At 46.7% G+C, this 26,242-nt stretch overlaps 2 protein-coding genes and 1 long non-coding RNA gene across 3 annotated transcripts in view; 1 reads left to right on the forward strand and 2 right to left on the reverse strand.

The window, feature by feature from the left end:
- Positions 1 to 4,117, reverse strand: part of LOC124505760 (uncharacterized) — a 95,670-nt gene extending 91,553 nt beyond the window's left edge. Inside the window, exon 1 of the long non-coding RNA XR_006960707.1 lies at positions 4,017 to 4,117. This is a non-coding gene — a long non-coding RNA (uncharacterized LOC124505760). The remainder of the gene's footprint in view (positions 1 to 4,016) is intronic.
- A 1,078-nt stretch (positions 4,118 to 5,195) lies between these two features.
- Positions 5,196 to 18,288, forward strand: RCN1 (reticulocalbin 1). Its single transcript, XM_047071872.1, has 6 exons — positions 5,196 to 5,535; positions 9,977 to 10,170; positions 11,177 to 11,355; positions 13,070 to 13,130; positions 15,835 to 16,034; positions 17,145 to 18,288. Exons 1-6 carry the CDS (start codon positions 5,282 to 5,284, stop codon positions 17,250 to 17,252), a joined length of 996 nt encoding a protein of 331 aa, XP_046927828.1. The 5' UTR covers positions 5,196 to 5,281; the 3' UTR covers positions 17,253 to 18,288.
- Positions 18,289 to 23,332: 5,044 nt separating this feature from the next.
- The window catches only part of LOC124506006 (uncharacterized), a 93,839-nt gene continuing 90,929 nt past the window's right edge, over positions 23,333 to 26,242 (reverse strand). The window contains exon 2 of the mRNA XM_047072030.1: positions 23,333 to 23,717. Within this exon, the coding sequence (XP_046927986.1) occupies positions 23,333 to 23,717 (385 nt within the window). The remainder of the gene's footprint in view (positions 23,718 to 26,242) is intronic.

Below are 26,242 nucleotides of genomic sequence, written 5' to 3' on the forward strand. Positions count from 1 at the left end.
CTGTCTCTTTTCTGGGTTCTCTCTGGTAAACTTGCTGGCTTGTGATTTCATGTGTGTTCTTGTTACTAATTAGCATCCTTTCTTTTCAACTTAAAGAAGGCCCTTTACCATTTCTTATAAGGCCAGTTTACTGGTGAGCTCCTTTAGTTTTTGTTTGTCTGAAAAACACCGTATCTCTCCTTCACTTCTGAATGATAACTTCCAAATTCTCATTTGGAAGTTTTTTTGGCTTGCTGTTTGTTTGTTTGTTTGTTTGTTTGTTTGTTTTCCAGCACTCCGTTCTGGCCTGCTACTTTCCTGCTGGAAAATATGCTGATAATCTTATGAGGATTCCCCTGTAACATGTTGTTTTTATGTTGCTACTTTTAATATCCTCTTCTTGTCTTTAACTTTGGACATTTTGATTGTAATGTGTCTTAGTGTGGGTCTCTTTGGGTTCTTCTTATTTGGAATTCTCTGGGCTTCCTGGGTCTGGACATCTATGTCTTTCCCCAAGTTAGGGAAGCTTCAACCATTATTTCTTCAAATCAGATTTCTGCCCCTTTTTCTCTCTCTTCTCCTTCTGGGAGACCGATAATGAAAATGTTACTCTATTTGACATTGTTCCTAAAGTCTCTTAAGGGATCTCCACTCTTTTCTACTCTTTTTTCTTTCTTTCTTTCTTTTTGCTGCTCTGTTTGGGTGAATTCCACTGCTCTGTCTTTGAGTTGACTGATTCTTTCTTCTACTTCATCTAGTCTGCCGTTGACCCCTCTAGTGTATATTTCAGTTCATCTATTGTATTCTTGAGCTTTGTGGCATCTGTTTGGTACTTTCTTACATTTTCCAGCTCTTTGTTGAAGTTCTCACTGTGATCATCCGTTCTTCCCCCATTTGGTGAGCATCTTTATGACCATTACTTTGCATTATCAGAGATAAGTATAAATTCCTTATCTCCACTTCACTACAGCTTTTTCTGAGTTTTTAGTTTGTTCTTTCATTTGGAACCTATACTTCTGTTTTCTTCATTTTGCCGGATTCCCTGTGTTGGTTTCTATCTAGTAGATAAAACAGTCCCCTCTCCCAGTCTACACAAGGAGTAGCCTTGTGTAGGAGATGAACCTTATCACTCAACCCTGCCTCAGTTCTTTGTTGTCTTTTAAACCTTTGTGCATGTCCAAGGAGGCTATTATATATTTAATGACTCCCAATGGTTGAGGATGCACCAAGACTTGTCAGTATCTCAAAGGGGGAGGATCTCAGCAGTTAGATTCAGACTTACTGGAAACCAAACCCTCGGGCAACAGCTTTTAAAAGTATGCAAATATAGGGCACTGGGTGGCTCAGTCGGTTAAGCCTCTGACTTCAGCTCAGGTCATGGTCTCACGGTCCGTGAGTTCGAGCCCTGCATCAGGCTTTGTGCTGACAGCTCAGAGCCTGGAGCCTGCTTCGGATTCTGTCTCCCTCTCTCTCTGCCCCTTCCCGCTTGCACACCCCCCTCAAAAAAAAGTGAATAAACATTAAAAAACATTTTTTAAAAAGTGTGCAAATATATATAGTCCTGTGGGATCACCAGCATAAGCCGTACTGGCCACCAGAGCCAAGCAATGTAAATGTGTCCCCTGGCAACAGCCACCAAAATGGGGCACCGGACATGGGCACCCTCCAGGAAGACACTGGCACTTTGGATTGCAACAGAAGGTGAGACTAAAGATAGAGCCTACCCTCAGAGTTCTCTGGAAAGGATCGCAGTTAGCACCTAGATGCCTGTTTAATTAGAACGTTGCCCCTAAAGTCTCAGTCTGATGATGATTAGCTAATACGCCTCTTTCACAGAAAAGACTGAGCTTCTGGGTCTGTCTACTCTTGCTCCTTCTTCCCTGGGGTGTCAGCTGGTTAAGAACTCTGTCTCCTTGGGGCGCCTGGGTGGCGCAGTCGGTTAAGCGTCCGACTTCAGCCAGGTCACGATCTCGCGGTCCGTGAGTTCGAGCCCCGCGTCAGGCTCTGGGCTGATGGCTCAGAGCCTGGAGCCTGTTTCCGATTCTGTGTCTCCCTCTCTCTCTGCCCCTCCCCCGTTCATGGTCTGTCTCTCTCTGTCCCAAAAATAAATAAACATTGAAAAAAAAAAAAAAAAGAACTCTGTCTCCTTTGTTCATAGTCCTGTGGGACCCACTAGCGTAAGTCCTGCTGGCCACCAGAGCTAGGTGATGTAGAAGTGCTCCCCAGCAGTAGCCACAAAAATTGGTGCACCAGATAGGGCCTATGATTGTGACACCAATTATTATGGTTCCACGGGACAAGGGTCGCAAGCTCCCTGGTCTTCAGAGCCACGTGATCAAGAGAGTCCCAGGCCACAGCCACAAAACTCAGGCACCACATGTGTGTAAAAGCTCCCTTCTGGGAGACTCTGGTGCTCTGGGATGCTTTCATATAGAGAGGTGAACCCCCTTCACTTAAAGTCTGGGTGCAACCAGCCATTCCTGAGCTGGACCCAGAAGCTGATGAGCCTGAGCCCTTGAGCCCTTGAAGAGCAGTTTCTCAGCTCACTCCCAGTCTTGTGGGTCTTGGGATGCGAGCCCCATTGGTTTTCAAAGTTAAATGTTTTGCAGGCTTGTCTCTCAAGTGTATGTTGTAAAACTTGGGATGCCTGATGTGGGCTCACTGTGGGTGAGCTGTTTTCTTTTGTTGTTGTTGTTGTTGTTGTTTTACTTTAAATAAATCGAGTTTTTGAAATGGTAAAGAAAACCTAAACTCCAAATAAATAAGGTCTTTTAACAAGTAGCGGGGGATGGGAAGAATAGTTATTTTGACATTTTAGTTTCCATCAAAAGAAACAGAAAAAGTGTGTGCCATCCCAGGGGAAATTATATAAGCTCTTCCGGGTTTACAGCAGTGCTGGAATTCTCTGGTGATTCTCACAGGAGCCAAGATTACCTCTGGAACAATCTAACTATTGGAAAGCACTAGTGTCTGGCAGAACGCCAACTAGGATAGGGCAAAGGATGTGCTGTCCTCAATCCTGAGAGTCTGGATCAATCCCAGGGGCCCAGCCTGCCTGTGGCAAAGCTGTGAATAAGCAAAGCAAAGACTATCTCCAATCCCCACCCACTTTCCTATTCCCTTCCTAATCCTCCTCCTCTTGATCTTTCTGTACCTCTTCCCACTCCTCTTTCTCCCCCCCTACTCAATTCACATCCTGCTTGTGTGATGAGCACTGAAGGTACAAAGCCACCTACTCAGGGCCCTTGCATTTTAATAAAGAGCTCTTATACACCCAGAGTAACGTTTCTCTATTGCTAGAAATTCAAGCCTCTGTACCGGCGGTGGGAAATACATCTGGTATCAAGCACCACACTTCCTGTCCCATGAAAAGTCAGCTCAGGTTTGGTGAGGCACCGAGGACTACATCCCTGCATCTCACTGCGGGCAGATGGGGATGTACAGCATCACCAGGATAATACCTCAAACTCCTCTGCTCTGTGCCAGCTCACACAGAACCTTGTTCTCCCCTCATATATCCACACCCCTGCTGTCTGGCTTAACCCACCTACCTTCAGTCTCTGTTTAGATGTCCCTTTCTCTAGGAGGCTTTCCCCAGTGGATCCCCAAATCTGGGTTCTGTCCCTCTGATGTACCCCCATAATACTGAATGCCCTCCCCCGCAGCACTTATCACACTGATTTGCTACTTGGTAAACCAGTACCCATCACAGCCCTGACATTTAACAGGTGCTTAGTTTATTGAATGAATAAATGAATGAATGAATGATCTATTCACAAACCCTGTAGCTGCAGACACCATGAAGGTCTTATCCTGCATCGTACCCTCATCACCCAGGCCAGTAATTAGGCCATGATGGGCATACAATAATTATTCATTAATTGATTGAAAGAAGTCCTCATAAAAAAGGTACTTGGATCTATGCCAATAATGTCCTGGCATCCTTCTTACAAGAGCAAGAGGCACAGCCCAGTGACCTTTTCTAGACTATCAGGATGGGGAGACAGAACAAGATAAAGGAAATGCTCCAGGAGTACCTCTGTCCAGGGGGCTCTTCTCTTCAACCACAGGCTTAATTTTCTAGGGATGCTGAACCTGAGGCACAAGAGTAGGCCTTCAGACAATCCATGAACATCCTGAAACTTTAACCAAACATTCATGTCAGTAATTATATGCACATTTTCCTGGAAGGAGGCCCTTGGTTTTCAATGAGTCTCAAAAGGCTATGACACAGAGTCATTGCTCTAGACCTGTACCATCCAGCATGACAACCACTGGCCACATGTAGCTATTTAAGTCTGAACATAAATTAAAATTTCAAAACCTTAGTTACACTAGGTACATATCAAGTGTCTCAATACCCACTATTGGACAGCCCAGAGATAGAACATTTTTATGGCTGCAGAAAGTTCTACAGAACTTCTCTATATTGGTAGCATTACCCAGCATTCAATGTATAGGCAAGATTGTTTGAATTGCGCAGTGTTTTTGTAAAATGAGTTACCGTGGTTCAGAAATGGAAACATGGACCTCTGAAATCCTGATTTGGCGGGGGAGGTAACGAGACTATCTGCCAGGTTGGGGTCTGCACTCCTGGCAGCTGGCATATACAGGACCGCTCAGTTTAGCTGGCCCCTCGTCATATCTACTTGTTGGGCCCTCCCCAACATTTGGGTTTGCGCCCTCGTTTCTAGTGGACCTCAGCCACCCAGGTTTCTTTCCAGCCTCTTGTGTTTGTAACCAGACTCCAAGTTTGGGTAAGTGGGGATGAATTTGGTTTAAGAGCGCATCTTGGGGGTTGAGGTCTAGGGCTGGGGTTCAGGCGCCCAGCTGGAAGTTGGGGAGGGGCAGCGCCTCGTTCCTTTCAATTCTCCATTAACTGGAAGAAGAGAAAGGGAATTTTATCCTGAACATCTGTTGCTTGACAAAGAACTTCCCCGTCTTCCTAGGAGCCCGGAGTCCCTAGCCCAGTACGCCTGGGCCCGCCCCTCGCGACGAGATCGCGGGGAGGGGCCGAGGAGAAACCCGAGCCCCGCGCCCACCGCCCAGGCTGGCGACGTGGCTCGGCCTCCCCGGCCTCCCCCCCTCCCCGCGGCCCGGCGGCCAATGGGCGCGTGAGCCGGGCTGCCCGAAGCTTCCCTGCCCGCGGCCCGGGGCGCGCCCCTTCGCTCTGGCGCGGGGCGGGCCCGTCCCCTCCCCCGCCGCTGCCGCCGCCGCCGCCGCGCTGGGAGCCCCCACTCCCCAGTCGCCGTCCTCGTCGCTCGCTCCGTGCCTCCCCGCGGGCCGCTCTCCCGTCCTGACGATGGCGCGTGGCGGCCGCGACCGCCTCCTGGGGCTCGCCCTGGGGCTGCTGCTGGCGCTGGCGCTGGCGCCCGGGGCGCTGCGGGCCAAACCCACGGTGCGCAAGGAGCGCGTGGTGCGGCCCGACTCGGAGCTGGGCGAGCGGCCGGCCGAGGACAACCAGAGCTTCCAGTACGACCACGAGGCCTTCCTGGGCAAAGAGGACTCCAAGACCTTCGACCAGCTCACCTCGGAGGAGAGCAAGGAGAGGCTGGGGTGAGGCCGCGGTCCGGGCCGCGCTGGGGGGCGTCGCAGGTGCCCGCGGGGACATCCCGGCGGGAGCCACGCGGGACGCGCGCCGCAAAGCAAAGCGAAAGCGAAATCGGGCGCGCGGGCGGAGGGCGGGGTCCGGCGGGTGCTGCGGCGGCCGGGCTCGCGCTGAATTGCCGGCGGGCCGGGGACCAAAGCGTGGGGACAGCCGCCGCGCCCGGGCCCGGGTGGCTTCCCGCGGGGAGGCAGGAACGTGGCAGCGGCAGCGGGAGCCAGGGCGGCGAGGGCCCTCCCCCTCCCCTCGGTTGCATCAGAAGGGAGGGGAGAGTGGGTACAAAAGAAGAGTTTGTGCACAGTGGCCTTTTAGTGACATGAGTTCTTCCCCACCTTCCCAGTTTCCCTCTTCTCCCCCAATTCCCGGGGTGGAGGTTTTGTGACACTGCTAAGAAGGTCTGCAGGATGAACACAAATGGATCAAAGCTGAAGGAGCAGATGAAGGAGAGGGTAGATTCCTGGCGGGTGTTCTTGGGCCGCGGCAGGGGTGTTCTTGCCTCCTGCCTAACAGTAGAGATAGTAGAAGTGGGGATATACAAACCTTGGTGAGAAGATAGGGACATTAGGGGATAGGGAGTGGGAAGTGGGAATGGAAACCGGTCCCCCAGTTTCTCTTTCCAGCAGATGTCTGCGGAGGCACCCAGTTCCTTGGCAACTGAGGGCAAAAAGCTGGAGGGTGTGGTGGCAGATTGTGAATTTCACAGTTGAAGGCAGTTGAATCAGGGACCAAACCTGGAAAACAAAACTTAGGTACATCTCAGTGCACCCTCTCCAGGTCCCCTGGGGACACACTTGGCCATTGTGCAGAGGTATCTGGGAACCCTTCCATAGAGGAATCAGCAGCCATGGCCTGGTCCCAAGTGGAGGCTGGGCGGGGGAGGGTCCCAGTAGCCCTGCCTACTGGGCACCAGGCCTCCTGGAACCTGCTTCCTGGGAGTGGAGGATCTTTCTGTCCTGATACATGAAAAAGAACAGCCATCCCTGTGCTGAAGGGGGCCACCAAAGGCCAATGTGGTTGGTTAAGATATGAGGCTAAATTATACCTATTGTGTGGGTGCACCATCTGCCCGCCCTGATAAAAAGATCTTTGGACTTCAAAGTCACCTCCAAACAATCACCTTTTATTTTGCCGAGAAGTACTTTTCTCTTCTTGTTCAGGACTTCACAATGGGGGCCATTGATGAGTTCAGTCTATTGTATTAGCTTTGAAGCACTTGGAAACTGATTTATTCTGGGACCCTGAGAGGCAGCACTGTCACCTATGAGGAGGAGGGGAGGTTTTGGGATTTGGAGTAGGGAACTCTGCAGTTTGCAGTCCTAACAGCTTCCAGTTTAATGCCTTTATCATGACCATAAGCCTAGTGGTGAGAGCTAGTGCTGGTGAAGTTGCTCTGCATTTGGCCCTGGTAGGGACACCTTAACTTTGTTCATGTATTCATGCAACAAACATTTCCATGGCTATTGTGTGCCAGGCACCGTGTTAGATGCTTGGCAGATACAAAGATAAAACCTTATGCTCTAGGCCTCAAAGTACTTATAATTAAAAGTAGAGGAGGGGAGCCTGGGTGGCTCAGTCGGTTAAGCAGCCGACTTGGGCTCAGGTCATGATCTCGCGCTTCATGAGTTTGAGCCCCGCGTCGGGCTCTGTGCTGACAGCTCGGAGCCTGGAGCCTGCTTCGGACTCTGTCTCCCTCTCTCTCTGCCCCTCCCCCGCTCACGCTCTGTCTCTCTTTCCTTCAAAAATAAACATTAAAAAAATTTTTTTTAATAAATAAAAGTAGAGGAGAGAAACACAAGCAGACACTAATGTGTAATTACTATGATGGCGGCAGGTAAAAACCAGAGTGACCACACTCAGGAAAAGGAGCCCCTAGGGCTTCAGGTTGGAGAGCGGGGCTTAGGGGTTTGGGGACGTCACCTGATCAGAGATTGCAGGATGGCTCAGAGGTTGCCAGGTGCACAAGCAGAGGAAGGCATTCCTGAAAACAGCCTGCTTATAAAAGTTTTGAAACCTGTTCTGGGGGATGAAGGCTGTTGGGACAGTAAAGGGACAGGGCAGAAGTGGGAGGTGGGAGGGGACCTAAGAGCAGAGCAGGAAGGATCTCTTTGAGGTAGAGATTAGGTGTTATCCTGTACGTAATCAAAATGTCACCATCCCAAAAACTTGTTAGTGATGTCACACAGGCAGGAGGACAGAGAACATAACTGAGGCACAGATGGAGAGACCAGGGGCAGGGGAGTGGCCACGAGTGCCTTAACCAGGCACAGCTAGTCCCGAGGGCAGGAGACTGTGAATCCAGGCACGTGGGAAGTAGAACAGTCAGTGCTTGCTCTGGACTTAACGTGGGGTGGGGAAGTGGTCTCTGGGGGGACATCTGGTCTCTGGCCTGAGCTACCAGACAGGCAGTGGACACACACTCACCTGTAAGGTAAATCCAGGCTAGAAAGTGGGTGGAAGGTTGGGACGTGATGGAACATGAAAAGCCACCTTTCTGCCCACAGCTCCTGGTGCAGCAGTCCCCTCTGCGCCCCCCCCCCCCAGGCTTGGGCTGGATCCAGGCAGTCACCACCTGACCTTAGATTCTGAAAATGTGACAGTTCTAGAGCTTCTGGAGACAGCTAGGCCAAGGGGCTTGCAGAGCGGAGGCCCACAGGCCACACGCAGTCACATAGCATAGCACATAGTCACATAGTCATAGCACATGCTATGAGCTCTTAGAAAAAATGTAAATTACTTGCCCACATTTAAGCTGAGCGATTTCACGTACAGACCCTGATTTCTGGTTTCTCTTGACACCGTGGACTTCTATTCCCATGTGGCATTCATCGTCTGGAGCAGAGATGGGCATCTCCAGGTTGCCTGAGGCTCCACCTGGAGTCTTGGCTCACTTCTGTTACTTCTGTTACCTGCTGGGTGTTCGCTGAGTTCTCCATCCACCTGTGATCTAGATTGCTGCCCTTAGTGAGGCTGGGCACACATTCTCTCCTGTATTCCCCACAACATCCCTTGGAAAGCAGGTGTTCCAATTTATAGTCAGGCAAACTGAGATCCAGAAAGGCTGTGAATCCCTAGAAGGAAGCCTGAGGATACTTGAGGCTTATTAGTCTGTTAGCTCTGGGACCTGTTAAGATGGCAAATGAGGGGACACAGGAAAGCTGTTTGTAGCACTCACACTTTCCTGAGGAAGAGGGAAATGGGCTCCCCAGGTTCAGGTAGGAGACAGTAACTTTATACGAACTAATAAATTCCTTCCCCATTTCTAATTAATGAAAGAGTAACTGTCAGTTAGAACTTCTGTTGACAGTAAGAAAGTTTTCCCGCTGAGTTGATAGACTGCAGCTCTAAGCAAAGAAATAAATCCCTAAGTAGCCTGGCTGACTGCATCCCAGGTAAATGGACTACTGGAACTTTCTTAAGCATTGGAAATGGCTTGTGGGTGTCCTTGAAGTTCCCCACAGGGACTGCATCTCTAGCTTGGGACCCTCTGGCCTAGAGATGGACACTGGTGAGTTCCCAGCCTGAAGTTTACTTTGGACCGGGGTTTGGGGGTACCTCAGTAGAGTCCAGTGGGCAGTCGCTGGACCCCGGGCTAGCTGTGGAGCAGGAGACCCCCCCTAGACATAGGTATCTTCGCCCAAAGGGCAGGGTGTAGGCTCCTGCAGCTGGCTCAGCTGGTGAGGCTTCTTGAATAGTTTTCATGATGTGAAGGCTCTTTCATCCCTGACGTTTTATGCTTTGGCCAACAAGATCTGGTCTTCTAAGTGTCGAGTATGAGTCCAAAGTGGTGATATTTTAAAAAAGAAGAAGAAGAAGAAAAAGAAAAGAACTCGCTTATCTTCTGGTTTACCTAGAATTTTCCTTTTTTTCAAATTTTATTTTATTTTATTTTATTTTATTTTATTTTATTTTATTTTATTTTACATTAGACCTAGCGCCACAAGACATGGGTTCTTACCCTGTCATACTAAATACTAGCTGTGTGATCTTGGAAAAGTCGTCTCATTTCTCTCAGCCTCTGTTTCCATCACTGTAACACAAGGGAGTTGGACTGCATCTGGAGAAGACTGTTGGGTTTCATCTCACAATCAACTCTGATCAATTGGTGGTGTCCACCTGCACAGTGCTGTGTTGAGAAGGATTCAGAGGCACGCCTGGGTTTATCAGGACAGAGGGCATGGTCCGCTGGTAGTGTCTGCCATTGGCAATGGGGGGAGGACGCATATTACCCTCAGAAAAGATGAACTTTAAGATCCTTTCCAGCACAATTGGATCATTGCTTTTATTTCACTTGCTTATGCATTTTAGATTCTGCGGTGTTTGATCTTTTTCTGGATCAGGATCACACAAGCCTTGATAATAGCCTTGTGGGTTGTTTTTTTTTTTAAACTACAGGAAGATTGTTGACCGAATTGACAGTGATGGGGATGGCTTTGTTACTACTGAGGAGCTGAAAACTTGGATCAAGCGAGTGCAGAGAAGATACATCTACAATAATGTCGCTAAAGTCTGGAAGGATTATGATCGGGACAAAGATGATAAAATTTCCTGGGAAGAATACAAACAAGCCACCTATGGTTACTACCTAGGTAAGAGGTGCTGCCTGAGCATTTGCACAGCTGGGGCCCACATAACAAGCTCCTTGCGGGAGCCTCTCCTCTCTCAACACATCTACTGCCTCCGGGAGATGTCACAACCCCCTAAGTAGAGCCTGCTTGTATAACATCCTCCTCTGCTTACTAAGAATGTACAGAGCTCCTTACCCTGAGTGAAGCTGTGGGTGGTGAGTAGCGGGAGGGGTCCTGGGTCCAATAAAAAGTGACTTAGGTTGCTGCCCAATCTGAGCTTACAATCTCAGAGGCACAAAGGACAAAGAGAACAGAGCAGAGATGAAGTGTGCCTGTGCTACAGTCTCAAAATGCTGCCAAGTTTCAGACAGCAAGGACCGAGTGAGCTGAAGCAGTCAGGGAAGGTTTCCTGGTGGAGGGTGGTCTGGGAGCTGGGCCTTGAAAAATGGATATATATTTGGAGAGATAGAGGCAAGTGGGGAAGGTGGGTCCATTGGAGGAGCAAAGGTGCAGCAGTGAATTCAGCAGTGGGTAGGGTTTGGATGTAAGACATGCTTGTTTGTGAAGGTAGAGGGATGTGTGCAGAGCGTAGAGTGCAGCCCCACTGGGTACGTGGTAGAGAGAGCTAGGAGATAAGTCTCAGGAGAGCTGGTGGAGCACACACTCGTGGTTACATTAAGGGAGATTATGAAGGCCAGACAGAAATGTCTAGACAGAATGTTGCAGGTACTAGGGAGCCTGTGCGTGTTCTAGGTCAAAGAATGATATTATGAAAGCAGAGTTCTGCAAAGAAAAGCCTAAAGCCAGCACTCCTAACCACTTGCTATAATGCCCCCAATAAGCCGTTGGGGCCTGGATTACAGGAGGGATGAAGGGACAGATGCTAAAGGTAAAATGCTTCAAAGAACTCAATTGGTCAGGACCTTTTTTGTCCTGTGTGTACCATTTGGGCATGAAGGATGACTGATCTGGAAGGAAATGCTTTCCTTAGCAGCCCAGTTTAAATGTTTCTGCACACATCTTGCAGGAAACCCTGAAGAGTTTCAAGATCCTTTAGATCATAACACCTTTAAAAAGATGCTGCCACGTGATGAGAGAAGGTTCAAGGCTGCAGACCTCGATGGTGACCAGATAGCCACTCGGGAGGAGTTCACCGCCTTTTTGCACCCTGAAGAGTTTGAGCATATGAAGGAAATTGTGGTTTTGGTAAGATAAAGAGCCCGGACTGGGAAAAGACCAGAGCAAAATCTGTACCAAAGTCTTGTCCCTTCTTCTAAAGAAAGAGCATTCTTCATTCAACCTGCGGGGAATTGGAGAAGAACTCTGAAGTAGAATACAATGGAATACTTGTCTAACACTGTGAGTCAGGGCAGGCTAGCTGCTGTAACAAACAGCCCCAATCCTAGCCATGTAAAACAGAGCTTATTTTGCTTATACCAAGGCCAGTGCAGATGGCCTGAGTCAGGTGGGTCTTCTGGGCACTTCTCCAAGTACTTTCAGGCTGCTTACATCTTACACTCTGCCATCTTGTGGCTTCAAGGTCATCCTGGCAACAACCAGCTGGGAGATAAAGGAAAAGATAGGGAATGAGGAGAAGGCAACAGTCTACCCTTACTGTTCTGGCCAGGAAACGAATCATCTTCCCTTTTACCTTCCACGGACTGCTTCTAGATATGACAAGGCAGGGAAATACAGATGTGTGCCCGAAAAGAGCAGAAGGGTTTTGTGAGCAACTAGCTAGTCTCTGTCCATTTTGCACCCTTGAAGGAACAGGGAAAAGACTCTGAAATGGAATGCATGATTGTTAAGACATATAGAAACTTAAAATAAAACTGTAGCTGGAAGGACACTCCTCTTCGGGCTGGGTCTTTGGAGGATGAATGAGTCTGACCCTAGGCTTAGATGCTTATAAGGCCTCTGAGTGTAGTTGCTTTCCATAGTGGCTGGCAGGGTCCCAAATGTCTTCATTTGCCATGACAGTAAGATAAATGCCATCATCTCTTTCCTGGGCAGATATGCCAGGCCAGTTCTGACTGCTTTGATGCTGGGAAACAAGTGGCTAAAGTTTTTGTTCATAATCAGCTCTGGACTATATTTTAGTTTTCCAGCTGGTAGATGGGATCCACTCTTGCCTTATTCTTCCTTCTCATGACCACCAAGACACTAAGGACTGGGCAATGGCTCTAAGAAACATTTCTTTTTACCACCCAACATCCATTTAGCCACACCTAACTTGCCAGAGGCAGATGAAGATTAGGGAATTGTCCACAAGAAGATTATGTGCCTCTGGATTGACGCTCTGCTCTTGGGTGGCTATTTTCTTTAACCCAGGGTATGCCTGTGAATTGCTGTGACAATGGACAGTAAATTCATTTAATTACTCACCCTAACAATAAACCTAATTAAGAAGTCTAATGGACTAAACATAGAACATATACATTCAAAAGTCAGATACACTTTTATTTTTTAGTTGCTCACTGTTTCGTATTTTTATGACACCAACCCAGCCTTCATAGTCCAGTTAGCACTGGAATCTATTTTTTTGTGATTATCTAGGCTGGTGGTTCCCGAGCTGGGTTCCTCACAGGTACCCCCAAGGATGATTTGGCTGGATGATGGAGATAGTTGGCCTGGCATGGCTTCTTGATAAAATCAGAGTCCCTCTGGGCTTATACGTACATTTTCATGTGAAGAGAGTGTTGTGCTGTTACAACTATGGGATGGGGGAGGAGGAACCCAAGCCACTGCCTATTGTTTTACAGATAAGAAACTTAACGCCTGGGGAGGAAAAGAGATGAGCCAAAAGTTTCCAAGCATTTTCAGCCAGAAAAGCCAGAGAAAGGAGGACAGTAGGTAGAATTCTCAGACTTGCTTAGAGCACATAGCCATCTTGCATTCTCTGTTCCCCTCTCCTTCCTAGGAAACTCTGGAGGACATCGACAAGAATGGGGATGGGTTTCTGGATCAGGACGAGTATATTGGTGAGTGTGGCCTGGGGTCTTGTTCTTCTGTCCCAACTGGGCAACATTCTTCCACCCACATGTCTAGCTGCTTTGGTCAGACATCTCTTTTAGCAACAGCTGCAAGCCTGAAGTTGCCATTGTTGTGCCTTCCCACCGGGGAGGGCCTTGTCATTACCAGTCCCTAGTGGTACAACCTCAGGGAGGCATTTATGAGACTTCACACAGCGGCCAAGAGCGGGCCCACGGCTCTGAGAGGTGCCCTCCTCCACACTGTGTAGTTTTACCTTTGCAGAGTGAACGTGGGGATCCGACGGATTTACAGTTAGGCTAGAGCAGACTGACCCTGAAGGACCCTGAAAGTCACACTGTGGATTAGTCTGTGGGATCTAAGAGCACTAAGTAGATGGAGCTGTGTTGAACACCCAGGCATCTGCAGAAAGGTGCCCCTTCTTAAAGAGGTACATCCTTTTACGGAGCGCACGGTTGCCCCTTGGTTAGCCATTGTGTGCCTCTGGGTTTTGATCCTTTGATTGGGAGTACCGAACCTAGCATTTTGTTCTGATGGGCTCCCCTTCAAGCATCAGGAAGTGTGTTGTCAGGCGCCCGAGCACTGGTGGAGTGGGGCTCCGATTAATGCCCCCGGGTCAGAAGTCACCTGGCTGGCTAGAGCCCTCCCGAGCAGCCTGTAGGTCTCCAGGCATAAAGGAGTGGGGCAGGCAACATGGCAGCTTCCACTCGACCCTTGTCACTGCCACTTCAGGGCTCTGCTACTTGGTTCCAACAGCAGGCTGCCTTGTGGTGGTGGCTCTTCTCCCAAGTGTCAGTAAAGGCTGGAAAATCATTTGAGGGATGGGATGCATATCATTTTTGTACTCCTATTTAAAAGAGGCAGTTAATTATCTTTCAGCATAATACAGGAGCCCGAGTCGCCATCAGTCTCTAGTCTGTGGTTGTACCACTTTGCCACCCCAGGCACAGGAACAAGTGCCTTCGGTAATGGAGAGCAAAGTTTCTTCTAATCATTAGAAATTATATCTGATCTGCAGGACCGAACACTGTTCTTCGTCGGCCTGTGGTAACAGACAGGTGGCTCTCACTACAGTAATTAAAGTGATCTTGGTGGCTCTACCTTTGTGGGATGACACATGCTGACAGGCTACTCGTCCGTGCAAGCCGCAGAGCCGTCCTCCGGCCCGGTGCGTGGGCGAGGGACAGTTCAGAGCTGTGGACGCCTCACCTTGACAGTGGTGATGGAATTAGACAGAAAAGGCTGACGGATTGAAACAAGCAATGTAGCACTTTTGATTAAGTGTGTGCTCTTCCTGGCCCTCCTGAACTCTGCATTGAAACGGTGCAAAGTCAGGGGCAAAACTCCGAGTGGCTTTGCCTAAAAGAAACATTCCATTCTTCACACTGGGCAGGGAGGGAGGTGGGGGGCATTGTGCTTGAAAATCCAGTTCTGAGCAGCTCACAGTCAGAGAGGCCTGACGTGTGGACTTGTCCTGCAAGTGACTTCATTGATGGAGAAGCCTTCTTTTCAGGTGGGAGGGAGTGGAAAACCAGTGGTGATGTGGTGCACTGGGAACAGCACTGCACTTGGGAGCCCTGGCTTCTCCACTTACTAGCTGTGTGACCCAGTGGGAGTCATGTAATCATGAGAAGCCTCAGCTTCCTCATCCTTAAAATGGGAATACATAGCGCCCAGGCTTGTAGGATTAGACGATGCCCAAGTTAGCTAATAAATGTGACAGCTCTTTCTCAAAAACAGTCTGCAAATTTCCAGTGTGGGTCCAACGTGTGCTGAAACACGAGTCTTGCTTCTCTTTTCCCTTGATTCACTACCTGCTCTCTCTACCTCCTGACATTTCCAACTTGGGTTTCCATCAAAGAGAAAACTGCCCACAGAGTAGCTGTGTTGTCCAAGAAGATCTAGTGACTTAGCAAACAATGCATATGAACATTGCCTTCTTTTTTCTTTCCCTGCCATTTTGTATAATAAGGATAATAATCCATCTTATATAATTGTTATAAGGGTGAAATAAAATGATCTATGCAAAAGCCCCTTGGGAATGATACCAGCAACGAAAGGAATAAGCAGTAAAGGCCATGGGTTGGAAGCAGAGTGCTCCTGCTCCTACATTGTCTTCAGCTCATGCTAGCTGTGGGTCCTTGGAGTAAGGCTGTGCCTCAGTGTTTTCATCTATAAAGTGGGAATAATAATAATACCTAATTCATAATATTGTTAAGAAAATTAAATGAAAAAAGTGTATGTAAAATATTTTTTATATAATACCTGGACTGTAGAAAGTGCTTGATGTTGGTCCTTATTGGTTTTTCACTTAGATAGTGCCAATTTGGGTTGTAGAGTGTATTTATAGAGAGTATCCTATGTAATCTTCATAATAACTCTGTGGTTTTTAAATATTACCTCCATGTTATAGACAAGACAATTTAGGACTCAGTCACTGAATTAAGTAACTTAATCCCAGTCACTGAACTCACTGGATTCATCTTCTGATTCCTAAACTCAGTTCTTTCTATTCTGCCAAGCAGCTTTCATAGTGGATAAATCATTCTGTCATTATCCCCAAGAAACTGCCCACGAGACTTCTGGGTTAGGTCTCTTGATTGGTCATCATCCTTCCAAAAACTCAGGAGGTCAGGTTTTCCTTGACTTACCTTCCCACTTGTCCTCGTAACTAAGAACAACCTTCCCTTCTAGCGGATATGTTTTCCCACGAGGAGAACGGCCCTGAGCCTGACTGGGTTGTGTCAGAACGGGAGCAGTTTAATGAGTTCCGGGATCTGAACAAGGATGGGAAGTTGGACAAAGATGAGATTCGCCACTGGATCCTCCCTCAGGACTATGACCATGCTCAGGCCGAGGCCAGGCACCTGGTGTATGAGTCAGACAAAAACAAGGTATTTCACGTTGTTCTGGAATCGTTCCTTCAAGGGAGACAGTTTACATAAGATTGGTTCTGTTTGCTTCTTTAGTGATAGCATTTGGCCCATGGCCCATGCAGCCGTGTCATTCTTGACCTACATTACAGACTTGTAAACTTTAGTCAGACCTTGATTTTTAAAATTTTTTTTTAATGTTTATTTATTTTTGAGAGAGAGAGAGAGAGTGAGTGGGGGAGGAGCAGAGAGAGAGTGAGACACAGAATCCAAAGCAGACTCCAGGCTCCAAGCTGTCAGCACAGAGCCGGACGCAGGGCTCAAACTCAGGAACTGTGAGATCAGTGACCTGGGCCAAAGTCAGACGCTTAACTGACTGAGCCACCCAGGCGCCCCTAGCCAAGACCTTGGTAACCCACGGTGAACTCAATTGGCCCAGACATTCCTGGATAGTCTGCTATGGGCCACACACTTAATTCATTGCCATCTCTTAGGACTGCAGAACCGGTAACTTTGTTTGCTGTGGGCAGGGCAGGGATTTAAGAGATATACCCTGAGTTGCCCTAGGACAGGTTTGTTCATTCAGCCAGTCACTCAGCAGATAATTTACCAAACATCTGTCATGTGTCAGACGCAAGGATGCCATCCCGTTACATCCCAGGCATCTTCAAGCATGCGCTTACTGCTGGCTCTGATGCCCAGCACTTCAATACCTGTTGGTAAAAATCCAAGTAAACAAACAAGATTTAGAAAGAAGTCCTGTGTCTTCCAGTTGGATCACTGTTGCAAGTTCTTGGGACGCAGTAGAGTTTTGCAGTCAGGCTATAAAAGGGGAATGGAATTCTTTGGGGCCTGTTTGGGGAATGTCAGCACTGTGTGTAGACATAACTGGATTGTAGCTTCTGAATTCCTCGAGGACTTGCCTGATGTATTTTAGCACAGGTTTTAAGCCAGGGGGCTGTTTTTGCAGGGCAGTGTGACGGTGACTGCTGGAGGTACCTAGCAGCTTCTTCATTATGACCTGTAATATTTTAGATGTTGAAAACCCCTGAAATAACATGAGCTTCAGGCTGAACTATTAGTCAGAGTTACCAGAGCTGCTGTGACAGAGGTCTTTCCTCTCTCTTGCAGGATGAAAAGCTAACTAAAGAGGAGATATTAGACAACTGGAACATGTTTGTCGGAAGCCAAGCTACCAATTATGGGGAAGATCTCACAAAAAATCATGATGAGCTTTGATACATACAGCAGACTATGGGAGGCTTTCTTTTCATGTCTGGGATGGTTGCTACAGTTGTCTCATTCACAAAAAAAGCAAATTTATAACCTCAGATTGGGGTTAAAATTGTTTTTCACTCAGTATTTACTGGAAAATCATTATTGCTATTCTTTCAGTGAGACTTCTCTCCAAACACATTAAAACCTGGGTAAATTGCTTTGGGGATACTTGCTAAAACATGATTTTTTAGCTTTTTCCATTAAACGTAGACTAAAGGGGAAGAAAATTTGAAAGAGCCCCTATATTCAGAAGTTGGGTGGGTTGGGGGCAATATATGAAGCGACTGCTATGTTATTTTAACCGCACATTTTTTGCATTTGCCACTGTTGAATGGCCGGTGAGAGAAAGTTCTGATGAAACTGCAGTGGTGTCCTCCTGTGTAGGCTTATTTCAGAGCACGTCTAATATTCCAGATTCTTTCTTCTTGACTTTGTACTCTGAGCTGTCACTGTAAATGGTATATAAAACCTCCGTGCATTTTTCTGCACGGACCTGCTAATGTGCACAACAAATCCCTATCTTTGTGCTTTTTGTTTTTACATTAAGAAGCAATCAAGAAAGATAATGTGAAAAAGAAAGGAATTTTAGAGGTAGGGAAAACATGAATGCCAGGCATTCAAAGAGCTATAGGAAAATGATAAACACTTTATTTTACTTGAGAACATTTTCTTGACATGTAAATGAGGTAGGTCTGATCTTTGAAAAAGTGAATAGAAATACCATCCATTTCCTCGCTGATCACCAGTAGGAATGAGGCTGTGGGGTCCTGGGGAAGCGCAGTGTGCGGAGCTCGAGCTTTGGAACCCGCGCCGTCTGGTCCCCGTGAAGCTGCGACCCTTGGATCTGCCCCCCGGGACTATCCACCGTGGAACGAGGACACGATGATGTTCCAGGCCATTGGCTGAACTGGTAGAAACAACTTTTACAGGTTGACATTTCACCTTGTAAGTAGCAAGTGAACAAAATAAAGGATCCCGCTGAGGATTTTCTACTGTGTCTGTGGTGTTTGACCTCACATGTTCTATTTGTGACATTCTTATTCATATTGAATTAACAGTGGGATGGGATTACATGAGGAAGATTATAAAGGTTCTGGGTTTTAATCCGATTGCTACAATGTTTGGCATATACTCATTATTTAATCAGTCCGTACGTCTTTCTCTGCTCGTAAGGGCAACTGCAAGTCATTATAAGTGTTAGGTCTCTCTGAGGTTACAAGGCTCTACAGGGTCCGGTTCCTTCCTGTCTCAGCATCTCCCTACCACTCTCCCCTGCACCTCCCATAATTAGCACCACTCACTTCCTGGTCTTTGCACACACCAAATTAATTCCCAGGTTAGGCCCTTTATACTTGCCCCCTCGCCCTCCGATTCAGAACACCCCTCTCCCATGTCCTCAGGGAATTCAACTGGTACATCCTAAATGGGGCCTTCCAGACTCTATCATTTATGGTGGTCACATCTGTGTCCCTGTTTATATTTTGTCTCATTTGCCCATCTTATTTTCTTCTCGGTACGTGTTACCATTTATGCCATTGTTTCCTAGGGTTGATGTACAAATGCCCACAAAGAGGGAGGCTGACAACAACAGAAACTTAGTTTCTCACGGTTCTAGAGGCCGGAGTCTGAAATGAAGGTGTCGTCAGGGCCATGCTCCCTCGGGGGGATATAGGGCAGAATCCTTCCTTGCTGCTTCCAGAGTCTAGTGGCCCTACATGTTCCTTGGTTGTGGCTGTATCACTCCACTCTCTGCCTCCCATTTTATGGCCTTTTCTTCCTCTCTGTGTCTCTTCTGTGTGACTTGGAAAGTCACTTGTCGTTGGATTTAGTGACCACCCTGATAATCCAGGATGATGATCTCTCAAGATCCTTACTTACATCTGCAAAGACGCATTTTTCCAAGGAAGATCACATTCACGGGTTCCGGGGGTTAGGAGGTAGACATAGCTTTTGGGGGGCCGCCTTCAGCCAACTGCACCATTTGATATGTTCTTGTTTGTACGCCGTCTTTCGCGCGCTAGGATGTGAGAGCAATGGTCCGGTCCATCTTAGTTGCTGAATGAATGAGAGGTAGTTAGCTTTCGTCAAAGAGGATATTCTTCAGGGGGAAAAAATTGTGTAAATTATTTAAAAATTAGCTAACATTTGCTGAATGAGAAGTTCAGTAATTCGCCTGACTCCACTAAGTGGCAGGGCTAGGACTCAGATCCAGGTGTTCCTGGCTGCAAAATCTCCACTGGTGAGTGCTAAGTTTTACTGCTCCAACCTTTGATTCTGATATATGTTCCCTTTATTTCTTTGCTCACCCACGGTGTATGATTATATGGTCAGGAAATGAGAATAACTCCTCTTACCCAGAAATAAGCTGACACCTTTTTTTTTTTTAAAGCAATGAAAACCTGTCTTTTGAAAAATGAGAAAATAATATCTTGTAACCTAATTAGAAGCATAACACTTGTAAAAGGTGCTAACATTATTTTTCCCCCAAAAGGGAATACTGGTTGATTTATTAAGTTATGCATAGTAAAATGTTAAATATATTTTGAGCACTAAATTTTTCCTTTCAAGTCAGTGCACATAAGAAGAGAACCCTCACAGAGACTAGTGCTTCTGGGGCTGAATTTAACACTATTTAAGGAAAGAAAACCTTAGCTAGGGGACATAACTGTTAACATGGTGATTTGTAAAGCCTTAGATTTCTAATAGGGTCTGACTGTTTCAAGGAAAACATATTTTGTTTCTAGGTAATATTTCAAGTCGGATTATGGACAAATGCTACAAAATTGATCTGTAATGGGAAATACTGTAATGTCACAAAGCATTATTTATATGCTTAATGTGACTGAAAGCATTAATTGCTAGGAGCCAAAATCTGTCCAAGCAAAACATGAACACACATTTCGTACCTCTTGTCTCTTATGTAGGTTTTTGAATGAATTCGAGTGTAACAAAAATGTGGTTAGAGCAGCAACATCTGAAGGTTTTCTTCACTTGCTTGGATTATTGTAGTTGTTTCTTGTTAGCAAAGGCATGAATCGTATCTGCTTAGAGGTGCCCAGCAAATCGTAGCTGCATGGCTACCTGTTAGCCACCCAGGCAAAAACATCTTGTGGAGTTAAGTGGTGAATGGCCGACTGGATGTTTTTAAGTCTTTCTAGACGGATTTTGTTACCTTTATGATAAAATCCGGCTTCCTCCAAGTATACACAGCTAAGATTTGCCTCTCTCTGGAGTCTTTTTTTTTTTTTTTATAATTTTTTTTTTCAACGTTTATTTATTTTTGGGACAGAGAGAGACAGAGCATGAATGGGGGAGGGGCAGAGAGAGAGGGAGACACAGAATCTGAAACAGGCTCCAGGCTCTGAGCCGTCAGCCCAGAGCCTGACGCAGGGCTCGAACTCACGGACCACGAGATCGTGACCTGGCTGAAGTCGGACGCTTAACCGACTGTGCCACCCAGGCGCCCCTCTCTGGAGTCTTAAAACAAGTTTCTAGTGTTAGAATTTCCCACTAAAAACCAGTGAGGGCGGTAATGTTCACTGCTTTGGCTCAAACTGAAGTATTAAAAATTTGAGCCGTGGAAAGACTCTCATTAGAACTTAAACTCCTGGATTTACACGAACATGGAGCTATTTCCATAGAACCTATGTGCACTCTCAATTCTGGTCAGTTCCAGAGTCCGAGGCTGGCTAAACACACCCTAGGAATGATGCATCCCACCATCCCATGTGTTTTCAGTACCTCTATCATTTTTCTTCCATAAAATGGAAAACAGCGTGCAAGTCCCCACGGAGGCACAGGAAAGGACGGGAGTGTGAGGACTGGCTACTCTCCTATCTTGGAGGTGCTTGTATAGCGGAAGCACATAAGCATTTCTTTTCTCCTACACTAATAGCCAGCCACTGTGTCAAGTTCTTACATACATTTCTCCTGGAACCCTCGCAACAACCTGTGAGGCTGGTACTTGTAAGAAAGAGGGATAAGCCGCGTCATGCTGCGGTTAACAAACAACCCTACCGTCTCAGCGGCTTAAAGCAACACAGGTTTGTTTCTTTTGCAAAGTCCACTCTAGGCCAATGGTGCACGGCGGCTGTGGTGTGGGGGCACCGCAGTGTGAGAGTCAAACACAGGCAAGCAAACGTGGTGACTCCTGACAGTACCCCAGGTCAGATCACGTACTTCTAGAAGTGGCAGAGCCAGGATACACATCCAGGCTTCTCTAATGGGGGGCCTGCCCTCTTAATCACACCACCATGTTGCCCTCCATTAAAGTGCCTCTTGGTGAATATGCCGCTAATTTTAAAAACTGGTGGCAATGCATGGTGTCATTTGAAAATTCAGGATCCCTGGGATGAGAGGCAGAGTTGGCGGCAAGGAAAGACAGGTCTAAAGCCGTGGCTGGATTGAATTCTAGCTCTGTACCCAGAAGTTCTATGATCTCGGCCAAGTCACCTTCCTCCTGAAAAGCCTGTTTTGACTGCACAACATGGACAATAGTGACAACAACAATCATACCCAGCTCTCAGAGTAATCACAAAGATGAGGTGCAATAATGTACATGCAAGAACCACATGGACACTGAAAATTTTTCCTAACAACCTTTCTGAGCTGGTCAAATGTTAGTGGTCAGAGACATCATGCCTACAGACGCTGGCTAATAGCCTTTCCTTCGTGTGTGAAGTGTTCCTAAAGCCTCAAGATCCATCTACTCCTGGAGGAAACTGACTGGATCAAATGACAAAGGAATCACATTCAGCATTGTTTTCATCATGGTGAGGGAGTTCCAAAGCTCTGTGTATGTGGCAAAGGTTTGGAACTTACTTCAAAAGCAGATCAAAAGAGGGGCGCCTGGGTGGCTCAGTCGGTTAAGCGTCTGACTTTGGCTCAGGTCATGATCTCTCTGCCTGTGAGTTGCAGCCCCGTGTGGGGTTCTGTGCTGATGGCTCAGAGCCTGGAGGCTGCTTCGGATTCTGTTTCTCTCTCTCTCTCTCTGCCCCTCCCTTGCTCATGCTCTGTCTCTCTTAAAATAAACTAATAAAATTAAAGTAAATTAAAAAGAAGATCAAGAGAGTCTGCACATTCATAAAAAAACCTCCAGGGACCCAAATGAAAAAGGTCACACGGGGTCATGTTTTCAGATGGGGAAACTGAAGCTCAGAAAGATTAAGCTTGTAGCTTGCCCTTCCTCGGGACTGAGACAGAGATTAGACTAGAACCTCTCCCCTTACTCCAGCTGTTCACTTTAAAGCCTCAACGATTTCATCTGAAAAACGGTGATAATAATCCCAACCTTCTAGAAGAGGAATAAGGATTGGTCAAGGAAATGCCTGTAAAGCACTTTGTGAAGGCAGTGCTCCCTCAGTAAATGGTAACCACGTTTATTGTTACACCTAAGGAGAGTCCTTTCCGCATCAAACATTGTATTTATTTGTGGTTACTTTTAGGCTTCAACCATGGCATTAGTGAGGGAGGTTGTGTTTTTATCAGAACATCGTCAGAGGCTTGTTTGCTGTTTTAAATATACGAAAGAAAGGTGTTGTTGTTTTATAAAGGTCACATCTTTAAAAAAAAAAAAAGATGTCACAGGATTATTAACTGTAAGAAGCTGAGGAGATTTATCAGATCAGTGATCCCAAACCAGGGAAGTATGTGGCTGTGCTGCTAAGATACTGGTGATAAAGTTGTACATAGAAAGCACAGCCGGGTGACTGAGAGTCCGCTGGACCCCCCACTGGAGGACACTCGGCCAATTACTTCCACTCTGCAAACTTCCTTTTCCTCTTCTGAAAAAGGCAGTGAGAGGGGTACCTGCCCCACTGAGTGGCTGAGGGGGCTCAGGGAGACTCTGTAAAGCCCTCTGCCTCTGGCCGGACACAAGCAGATGCTTGATCAGTGAAGCCAGGTGACGCTTGTTATAAAAGCTTGTAAGAAGCTGACAGTCATTTCAAGGGTTAAAAAATATGCTAAGGAATCAACAGAGATCGTCTAGAGAATAATCTGAACTTTATTTTCTGACAGGCAACGTCCTACCTACAGACGATTCACACTGAAGCTGGGCTCACTAGCCTCAGAAGGCCCCTCCTGAAGTCTTCTGGAAGGCCCGTTGGCTTGCGGGGGGCTGGATTCACAAAGACATGGACGGAAGACCCGTTAGTACAGGCCAAAGAGTCAAAATGGACCAGCTTGGGGTGGCCAGAGAAAAAACCATCCCTGAGGTCCCAGTGATTTACAGAAGGCAGCTCCTTGGTGGCCTTAGGTGGAAACAGAGCAAGGTGGTAATACACGCTGGAGTGACCCAATTTCTCCACAGCCAAAGCAGCCACCGGGACCTGAGGAAAGCTGATGGGTTTGTGGAAAGTGCACTGATTGGTCACCATGAACCCCACCATGGGGGACGTGAGCAAGCTGGTTCTCAGGCCGCAGTATCTAGAAGGTTGAATCACAACGCTTATTCCGGGGCACTAGGACCCTCTCTCCCAGCCCAACACAAGGATGTGTGTTTCAGAGTAAAGGGCTCTAGCGTCAAAGGGCCACCACTGGCTAGTTGTGTTACCTGGCCAAGCTATTTCACTTTGCACCTCAATTTACCCAACACGAGAAAGTTCATAACCGTAATACCAACCCCATGGGCTAACAGGGAGAATTAATGATGTGTGCCATTTAACACAGTGTGCCATTTAATACACGAACAGTTCCTGGACCTAGTAAGCTCTCATTAAACATGAGCTATTATTAGCATTATCATTTCCATCTTATCCTTAATTCTGATTGTGAATAGCCAAGTACTTTTGTGTTAAATTGAGAGAGAAAACTCATTTGTTATAGTTACTGTGTCTCTTATCTCTGCTATTAGATTATAATCTCTTCAAAGGACAGTGGTTATGTCTTGTTTATTTTCTAAGTTTGTTGATTAGAAATGAGGTTGCATTTGAGATAGATTTGGTGGTTGAACAGAATGGGAAATAAAAGCATAATGCTGAGTTACAGTCCCCCCACCTCCACCCCCTGTCACCTCAGAGGCCTATTTATGACCTAAACATTTTCACTGCACTTACTGTCTTCTTTCCTTGAGAGAATTAACATTGAACATGAGAATTCATTGTAAAGGAACAATCAGGGGTTGTATAAAGGCTTGACTACAAAGTCGCTCACTGAATCCCTGTTCACAGAAAGAAACTATCAGTCTCCACCCAGGGAGGGCACGGTGAGTGCTTGTGTCCAGCCCCCCTGGGCACCTGATGATGTCACCCACTGTGACATTAGATAACGTTCATTTGCTGACATGGAAAACTGTTCCGTGAGAAAGATCAGGTTACAGAACAGTATGTACCATTTGATCTCATTGGTTGTACAAGACCTATCACTGGATGTACTTATTGCCTAGAAAAAACTTTGAAAGGATAGACTCCAAAATGTTTCCAGGAGTCCTGTAGCTGTGGAATTTTGGATAACTTTTTTCTTCTTTTTGTTTGTATGAATTCCCCAGAATGAACATGATTTGCCTTTGAAATAAGAAAAAAAAAATATTTAAAAAAATGTCTGAATATGGTTTGTTTGTTTTTTTTTAAGCACTGGAGTGTTGAACAGCTTGGAGAAGCAAAACTCCTTCTGCCCATTAGGATCCTCCCCCCTGAATGCCTGAGTGGCTCAGTCGGTTAAGCGTAGGACTTCGGCTCAAGTCATGATCTCACAGTTCATGGGTTCGAGCCCCGCGTCGGGCTCTCTGCTGACAGCTCAGAGCCTGGAGCCTGCTGCAGATTCTGTGACTCCCTTTCTCTCTCTGCCCCTCCCCTGCTCATGCTCTGTCTCTCTCTGTGTCTCAGAAAATAAATAAACGTTAAAAAAAAAAAAAAAAGGATCATCCCCCTGGCCTCCCTCGCAGAGGAGGCTTCCCCAAGAACACTGGAAAGGGAAATGGAAAACATGGAAAGAAAATCCTTTGCTCTTCAGCATGATTCCAAGATCCAGTGAAGATCTAATTCTTGCATTTTCATTCCCATGCTTCTTTCTTGCTATTGCTTTCCTATTTCTCTGCCGCCGTTTTCATTCTTTTAGGACACTGACAGTAAAGAAATAGTGCCTCTTCCCACGGGGAGAGCAGTATTTCATGAGCTCCCTGTACCTCCAAACCCAGCCACCATACTTTAAATAACTGAAATGCAGAGGTACTCTGTAACAAGGTCATCTATGGGCACCTGGTCACCAGGGCTGTGCTGGGGGGGTTTACATTTTATATTCAGTCTTCGAAACAACCCTGTAAGGCAGGTCTCATTTTCCCCATTTTACAAGAAAGAAAGTCAAGTGGAGAAGCTAAATAAATCTCCCAAAGGCATGTGTGCAGTAAGTGGTGGCTGGGGCCCAAACTTCAGGCTCTGTCAGGCCAAAGTGCACACTTCCTCCTCCATGCTGGCTTACTAAGGTGGTAAAGCCAAAATCTACTTTTGAGTCCAGTGCATGAATTGCATATTTTAAGTGTTCCTATGACTTTAAGCATTACGTTTTCTTGAGGCGCCTGGGTGGCTCAAATGGTTAAGTGTCCCACTTTGGCTCAGGTCACGATCTCGCAGTTCTTGGGTTCGAGCCCCGCATCAGGCTCTCTGCTGACAGCTCAGAGCTGGGAGCCTGCTTCAGATTCTGTGTCTCCCTCTCTCTCTGCCCCTCCCCAGTTCTCTCTCTCTCTCAAAAATCAATAAACATTGACACAAAAAATGAACTACATTTTCTTTAAGTGTTTGTCACGAGTCAGCTTTATCATGTTTGGGCAACAGAGCTCCTGTTTATAAGTTCATAACCTAAGCTGATTTGGTTGGTGGAAACAACACGGTCCTCGGTGTGAAATTTTTCTATTATTATTTCTTTTAAGGCTTTAACTTTTATCAGTGTTTATACACATGTACATACTCTAAAAAGTCAAGTTGTTGCTCACGACTTATTCCAAAAAATAGTTCTCT

This window comes from Lynx rufus, unplaced genomic scaffold (assembly GCF_022079265.1).
Source record: "Lynx rufus isolate CCGP_SWC_20201006 ecotype Redwood Valley unplaced genomic scaffold, mLynRuf1.p SCAF_9, whole genome shotgun sequence".
Taxonomy (NCBI): domain Eukaryota; kingdom Metazoa; phylum Chordata; class Mammalia; order Carnivora; family Felidae; genus Lynx; species Lynx rufus.